General features: G+C 57.7%; 1 protein-coding gene across 1 annotated transcript; it reads left to right on the forward strand.

The window, feature by feature from the left end:
- Positions 1-3,966: 3,966 nt before the first annotated feature.
- RTP5 (receptor transporter protein 5 (putative)) lies at positions 3,967-7,388 on the forward strand. The gene is made up of 2 exons (XM_019628108.1): positions 3,967-4,181; positions 5,537-7,388. The coding sequence occupies exons 1-2, from the start codon at positions 4,030-4,032 to the stop codon at positions 6,834-6,836; spliced, it is 1,452 nt and encodes a 483-aa protein (XP_019483653.1). The 5' UTR covers positions 3,967-4,029; the 3' UTR covers positions 6,837-7,388.
- The last annotated feature ends 81 nt before the right edge of the window (positions 7,389-7,469 follow it).

Raw genomic sequence — 7,469 nt, forward strand, 5'->3', positions numbered from 1 at the left:
CGCCAGCACGGATGGAAAGTGGGGGAGAGGGGATCCCCCGCATGCTCCTGAGGCAGTTTCCACCAGTGGGGAGAAACCCAGGAAGCAGCGGGATCATCCCGAAACTGCTCTGAGGAGGTCGGTGGTGATGTCAGTGACCCAACGCCGTGGGGCACAGCTACTTCTGAGGTTGGAACAGGAAATGGTTAATAGTGTTTGCAAATAAAAACTTTCTGTTCTATCTTGTTTTTGAAGCATTTCCCAGAAGTTGAAAAAGGGTGCCTAATTTATCTGCCCAATTCAAGAGTCAAATTAAATAAACTGAACAGAGTGTTTTCACCATTTACTACACACAAGAATAAAGTTAGCTGGGTTGTTTGTTTGCTGAGGCGGGGGCGGCAGGGGGGTCACGGGAAACTCTTACCCTTTTCTTTTCCAAACTGTCTAGAATGCTGTTAGTGGTTTAAATGTGAATTTATAGTTTAAATTTCCAAACGTGTGTGTTTATGTGTATATGTGTTTGTGTGTGTTGCATGTGCATAATTGTGTAGTCATGTATGTGCATATATGTGTATTCATGTGCAAGCAATTATATGGGTGTACCAAAACCCAGGACTGTAGGCATCGCCCCAGGGTATCAGTTAGCATTGCTATGATTGGTTGGGTGACACCCCCAACCCCTAGAAAACAGTGTCTTAGAAAGAAACAGTGGCAGCTAGAAGTTTATTTCTCTCTTGAATAAGAAACCCAGAAGTAGGCAATCTGGCAGAAGTACGGCGAGGGCCAGCCAAGTGGCGTGATGGTTAGGAGCTGGCTTGGGACACCAGAGGGCCCCGGTTCAGATCCCACATGAGGGCCAGTGACACTGCCCTCCACAGCTGAGATGCTGAACAACAGCTCAACTTGGAGCTGGGCTGCCGTGAGTCACCGGCGACGGCGTGGGCTGCAGCCATGGGCTACCGTGTGTGGCCAGCAGCCAGCCTGAGCGACCAGCAGCCACCGTGAGCAGCCAGCAGCTTCAGTGAGCGGCCGTCCAGAAGCCGGCAACTGATCTGCCTCACCCGGGAAGAGCGCAATGATGGTGCCAACTTGGGCCAGTGAAGCAACGTCGTCCGCAACTAGACTGAAGAACAAAAGGACAGCAACTTGTCTGTTCCCCTTTCCCCAATTCCCCAGCACTGTTCCCATGCCCTAATTCCTGAATAAAAATCTTTAAAGAAAAAAAAAAAAAAGAAGTACGGTGATGCTAATTGTCCTCAAGAATCCAGGGTCTTGTGGCCAGCTGAGTGGCACAGTTGGTTAAGAGTTGACTTGGGACGCCAGCTCTGAGCAGCAGGGCTGCCGGTTCAGATCCCACATGAGGGCCAGTGACACTGTGCCCTCTATAGCTAAGATGGTGAACAACAGTTCGACCTGGAGCTGGGATGCTGTGAGTCACCGGCAACAACGTAGGCTGCAGTGAAGCTGCAGTGGACTGCCATGAGCTACTGTGAGTGGCCAGCAGCCAGCGTGAGTGGCCGGCAGCTGGAGAGAGCTGCCGTGAGCCACCGTGAGCGGCTGTCCAATGGGCGGCGAGCGACTGCCTCAGCGGGAAGAGCCTGATGATAATACCAACATGGGCCAGTGAAGCAACGTCCTCCACAACTAGACTGAAGAACAAAAGGACAGCAACTTGTCTGTTCCCCTTCCCACAATTCCCCAGCGCTGTTCAAAAAGAATTCAGAGTCTTACCTTTCTGGTTCCTCAGCAAATCAACCTCGTGGTCTGAGATGGCTGCTGGAGGGCTGGCCATCATCTGTGCACTGCTGACCAGAAGGTGAAAGTAGAGTGGAAAGCGTAGGACGATGCCCGGCTAGCTGGTCTCATCATGGAACCTTCTTGGAAGCACATCACTTGTAACTTACCGTCACACCTAGCTGCAAGGCAAAGATTTCACATGGTTGAAAGAGCCAAAAAGAAGTGTCAAAAATGAGACATGTGGTAAACACATCAGCCCACTTGGCAGAATTAGTTGCAGACTAGACAAAGGTGAGGAGAGAATTGGTGAACTGCTAGAAAAATGAGACAAAATTGTTCGGTATGCAGGTTAGAGAGACAGAGTCACGGCAATGTGGACGGTGTGTTGGGAGGGTCCAGTGCGTGCTCATCTGGATTCCACGCGGAGGTGAGCACAGGCGAGGGCAGAGTGCTGCTTCGCTCCTTCTGAAGGTCATGACTTACTTCAGGTGATGGTTATGCTAAGTTTGTGTGCTGAAATTTCTAGGGCCACCAACAAAATAATAGAAGCAGAGAGTGTGGCGCCCAAACTTGTGGGAGGATGAGAATGGAGCGATGAAATCATCAATCCACAACAAGGTGGCACGAGAGAGGGAGAGCCCCTGGGATGTTAGCCAGAGCAGGTGGTTGGCTCGGACTGGTGAACTGAAGAGCTGAATGAAGAGTGACTAACTCGGGACCATGCAGGTTGTAGACAAGGCACAGAGGGGTCCGGTTCTCAGTCTGTCACCTGTCAGAGGGGGTGGAGGCTGTGGTTCTAGAACCTGGAAACGGTTGTCCAGCAGGCGCCATGACCCTCAGTTGGGGCCACAGCACACACTCTGTCCATGTGGACGAGAAGGGTGGCTGGTTGCAGTGAGCACTTCCATCTGCCCATGGGGATAGTGGAGGCCCCAGACACACAGATGTGGCAGGGGCCCCTATCAGGGGAGGGGTGTCTCCCGGGACAGAGTCTGCGAATCACCTAGGGAGCGTGTCCTCCCTCCTACCTCGGGGCCATCATGGATGAGTGCTGGGGGACGAGGCCTTGCTGAGTGTTGGGAACTGAAGCCAGTTCTCAGCCTCATTTGGTCAGACCCTTTTATAACACCAACACTGAGCTGTGGTTTTATGGCTTTGGTCCTATTTGACTGCCTGTCAACAATCACTTGGCAAAAACTGCCTCCTCAGCATGGAAGCTTGAGTAAGTGTGACAGCCATGCCTCTATGTGGCCTTTGCCCTGAGGATACTTCCTCAGCCATGGTCACCCAAAGGTGGCCTTCCTTTGCTCTGCACTAGCATCCTCCTGCCCCTGGGGTCCAGGGTTCAGGCTCCTCCCCACTCTGCTTGAACTTCGGCCATGCTTTCCTCAATTCAGTTTTTCACGTTGCACCTGACAAGCCGCTGCTCTGCATGCTCTTGAAGCTCACACACAAAACCCCAAAAAGACGGGAGAAGCCAGACACTCGTGCACAGAAAGCATGGTCTGTGACTACCCTGCCGCCGCTCAGGGCTGCATACTGGGTGGGTGGCGGTGGCGGTGGCGCCGGCCCAGCCGGCTGGCGGTGTCTTGGTGGGGAACACACACAGAGCTTTGGGAGGCTGGCTTCTGTCAGGTGTTGACCTCAGACTTTATAGAAGTTCGTGAAGCTGCATGTTTATGTTTTAGGCATTTTTATATAAATGGTGTACATTTCTAGCCAATAAAAAGTTTGAAAAAAAAACATGGGAAAATTTGCAATGACACACAAAGTTTGATAAAGTTCTTCACAGCCTTGTTTGTGACGACCGAGAACCAGCACCGAGCAGCTCGGGGACAGGCAGGACAGAAAGGGCAGAGCCGCAGGCTGGAAAGCACCAAATGTTGAAGGGGAGAGGGTGGGGCGTTGTCCGTGGCACGGTGTGGAGGGAAACACCAGGTTTCAGGGCGACACATTCATAATTGTTTCCTATTTGTTAAATATTTGCATGTGCATATGTGAGGTACATGCAGGGTGTCAGCACCACGACGGTCTCTGGCGGGTAGGATGACCGGCAATGTCATCACGTTGGATTGTTTTTCATTTTCATTTATCTGTTGGTTTCTAATTTTTCCTAAAGAAAATGGATTGCTTGCGTAATGAAAAATATTCAAAAAGATGAGGAAAAAAAGGCCTGTTTCTCCCATCTCGGAGACAAACCAGTTGCCATGGAGACTGGCCGGTTGTCAAGGCAGCGATGGGCGGGTGGGGCTGCGGAGGCTGCCTCCAGCCAGAGCTGGCGAGCCTCAGTCCGCACTGCGGCCCAGCGCCAGCATGGATGGGGTGCACGTGTGGGCCCGCACCTTGGCCCAGCTGATGGCCAAGAGTAAACCGCAGGACACCTGGGAGCTGGTCCCCGACGAGAACCTGGCCTTTGGGCATGTGGACGGCGGCGGTTTCCAGTACCGGCTGAGGGGGCTTTCGAGGTGCGGTGGAGGATGGGGCCTCTGGCTGGGTCTTGGGGGGAGGGGCTGAAGGCTGCTTGACCACTGGGCCTAGGCTGGCCCTGAGTTCCAAGGCCAGGCTGGGAGTGTCCTGGTCCTTGGGGGTATGGGGAGGGACATGTGTCTGGCCTGGTCTTGCCCCCCAACAGGTGCGTGGCCGGGTGCTCGTGGTCCCTTCCACCTGTTCAGCCTTTCAGTGGCACGCAGAGACCCTGCCTGGCGATGCTGGATCCCTAGAGCCCGGGCAGGGCCTTGCCAGTTGGGGGCTGGTGGGGTGATGCAGCCACCCACTCGGGAGGGCTCTGTCAGTGTACTGCGCACCTCCTGGTCTCCATGGTAGCACTGACGCAAGCAGGGAATGGGCAGCGGCTGTGGCCACCGCCCATCCCTACACTGCAGCTGGGCCTGAGGGACCTGAGGGACCAGAAACTAAGAGGCGCACTGAGGGGCACAGCCCTAGAAAAGGGGGAGCTGTGCAGCGCCTGGGCCATGCGCAGAGTGGGGAGCCAGTTGGGAGCCCTGGTGGTCTTGAGCCACTATGTGAGCCTCCATCTTCATCGTCTTCATCATTGTCATCATCATGACAACAGCTGTCGGTACAGTGGGATGACCCAGACCTGCAGGGCCCCCCCCCTAGCCAGGCACCTCAGTCCTCGAGGAGAGCTGGGAGGCGGCGCAGTGGGGGAGCGGGCCTGGTTGCCGTGGAATGCTGGCTTTCTCAGGTCTGAGAAGCAGTTTAAACACGTGGCTGCTCCCACAGCCAAAGTGAAGAGCAGGTCTCAACGGCAGGTGAAGACAGGGAGCACCGCCAAGCTGGTTTTCAGTTTTCAATGGAAACATCAACTGGGGGTACGGTCACACACACACAGACCTATACACTCCAACTCAGCAGCCACTGGCCATGTGCAGCCTGTGAAGTGCTCATTAGTGAAATCTCAACATGGTGGGGTGTTCAGGTCCTCAGGGCATTGTCCATGTGAAGGCACTCTCCCTGGCCACTGTGGCTGCAAGGCGTAGCCTGGCGCAGGAGCAGAGCCATGCCGCTGTCACGGAAAGTTCCAAGGACAGACCCGAAAGTCTTCCCGGGAACACTCGGAGCCCTCCCATGCATTGTCTCAAGATGCTGAAGCCCCGAGTCACAATATGACAGAAATGCAGTAGCTTGCAGCCTCAAGTGCCTCACGTGTGTCAAGCCAGGCTTGGCCACCAATCACAGGCATTTGCTTCTCAGGTTATGGGGTGCAGGCAAAGGCCCCACTCTGACCCGAGGGGCGTGGGGCACCGTGGAGCACGGCCGCCCCGTCCCCTCCTCTCACTGCTACCTCTGTCCTCCCCAGGCTCCAGTGCGGCCGCTGCCAGTGGGGCTGGTCCTCAGCACACGTGCACGTCCTCTTCCACATGTGGTGGGACGAGGACAGCCACTTGGGGCTGGTGAAGATGCGCGTGTGGGGCCAGGGCTGCCAGGCGTGTCCGCGGGACGCCCAGGGAGACTGCCAGGTGAGCCTCCTGAACGTGCGGCTCTTCCTGCACAAACTAGTCCTGTTCGTCTTGCATAACTGCTACCGTGAGGGTCTCAGCTCTGACCAGTGCCCAGAGATCTGCTTTGGGGACCAGTGCGAGGCCTGCGAGCTGGGGGTCTGCTTCTTCCAGAAGCCCCCAGACCCTGCCTGGGGGCCGGAAGTCAGGAGCTGCAGCCCTAGCCAGGACGCTCTGTGCGGCAGTGGCCCTGTGGTCCACCGCGCCCGGGGCCGCACCCCCAGCTGCAGCGCCATGCCCTCTGTCATGCCTGATGTCATCAGAAGCCCCCTCTCTGAGAGCAACCAGTTCTTCAGTGAGGACATCGACATTGTCACCGTCCCCTTCTCCCTCGTGCGCACGCGCAGGGACAGGGGCCGTGTGTGCCCTGGACAGGGTCCCCGGGGGCCGCTTATCATTGACAGGGGCTCCATCTACCTGCCCCCCAGCGTCACAGCTATGTCCGTGGGCAGGGGCGTCCTGGTGAACATCAAGGCCCCCATCCTCCATGGCAAAGGCCGCCTGCTCAGCAGTATCAAGCCCTTCCAGGTCACAGGCTTCATCTACAAGGGCCGCGGCTCTGTGTCCTGCCCTCCCGGCAAGCACAGGAAGGGTCTGGGCGCTGTCCCCAGCAGCAGCGGCCGGCCAGCTGGAGAGGACGTCCTGCCGGTGTCCTATATTATCGGCCTCACAGAGGATGGCGACGGCTCCCTCACCTTCCCCTCGTCCTTGGCCCACGTCATCCCAGGCCCGGGCTACCCCCCTGACGTCAGCGGCTCCCTCACCTTCCCCTTCGTCTTCACCAACGGGTCCTGGGGACAGGGCGGCAGCGGCCTCGTCCGCGTGGGTCCAGAGCCCGGCCCCAGCTCCGCGAGCAAGGGCTCCCTGACCATCCCCCTGTCGGTGCTCAGCGTCATAAAGCGCGGGGGCCTGCACGGCAGCGGCTGCTGCAGGAGCAGGAGGCACAGGCACCACAGGCGCCACAGGGAGCCGGGCTCCTGCTGGGGGCCGTACTTCGACCCCTACGAAGAGGTCTGGATCTGGGTGTGCATGGCGGCCTTCATCCTCTGGGTGATATACCTGTGTACCTTCAGCCCCGACAACCGCCAGCAGCGACTGTGAGGGCGCCGCCGCCCTCTGCTGTCCCCTCTGGCACGTGGCCTGCCTGTCCCCTCCCTCCCTGCGCTGAGGCCTCGGCGTCCACCTCCCCTTCTGTGTCCGCCCTCCTGCCGAGGCTCCGCGGACGTCCACGTGAACTTGTTCCCTTAGCTGTCCCGGTGCTCAGGCGTGTTTGTGTGTGTGTGTGTTCCACGCCAATAAAGTAAAAGTTACAAAGAGAAAACCGTCCAGAGCTCCTGGGCTGAGCTGAAGCCATCGCCTGAGAGCAGGCTGCGCACATACAGGTGGGAGGGTGGCAGGGACCTGGTGGCCCTGCGGGGACCGTCACGCCAGCACGTCTTCCCCTGGTCGGCTTCTGCGTCCTGCGTGTGTGATGGGACAGGAAGCCCAGGCCGCCCCCGGCCGCCCGTGGGGTTTTCGGGAACAGGCCACCTGCCACCTGCCACCTGCCACCTGCGACGCTCCTGCCCCAGCAGATCGCAGCGTGGGGGTGGGAACTCCAGCCTGGGGGTCCTTCCGATTGGGGGGACCGAAGACAGTTGGCACCTGGGCGGGGTGGAGGGTGGAGAGAAGGCGGGGCTGCCTGGTCCTGCCCCCCCGCAGGCCGCACGGGCGGTCCCGACCCTCCCCGACCCC

This window comes from Hipposideros armiger, unplaced genomic scaffold (assembly GCF_001890085.2).
Source record: "Hipposideros armiger isolate ML-2016 unplaced genomic scaffold, ASM189008v1 scaffold_17, whole genome shotgun sequence".
NCBI lineage: Eukaryota > Metazoa > Chordata > Mammalia > Chiroptera > Hipposideridae > Hipposideros > Hipposideros armiger.

Bases quoted from the DNA above. Each gene is read 5' to 3' on its own strand.
- RTP5 (XM_019628108.1), top strand. From the start codon at position 4,030: ATGGATGGGGTGCACGTGTGGGCCCGCACCTTGGCCCAGCTGATGGCC. The intron at 4,182-5,536 runs GTGCGGTGGAGG...TGTCCTCCCCAG, and splicing joins CGGCTGAGGGGGCTTTCGAG to GCTCCAGTGCGGCCGCTGCC.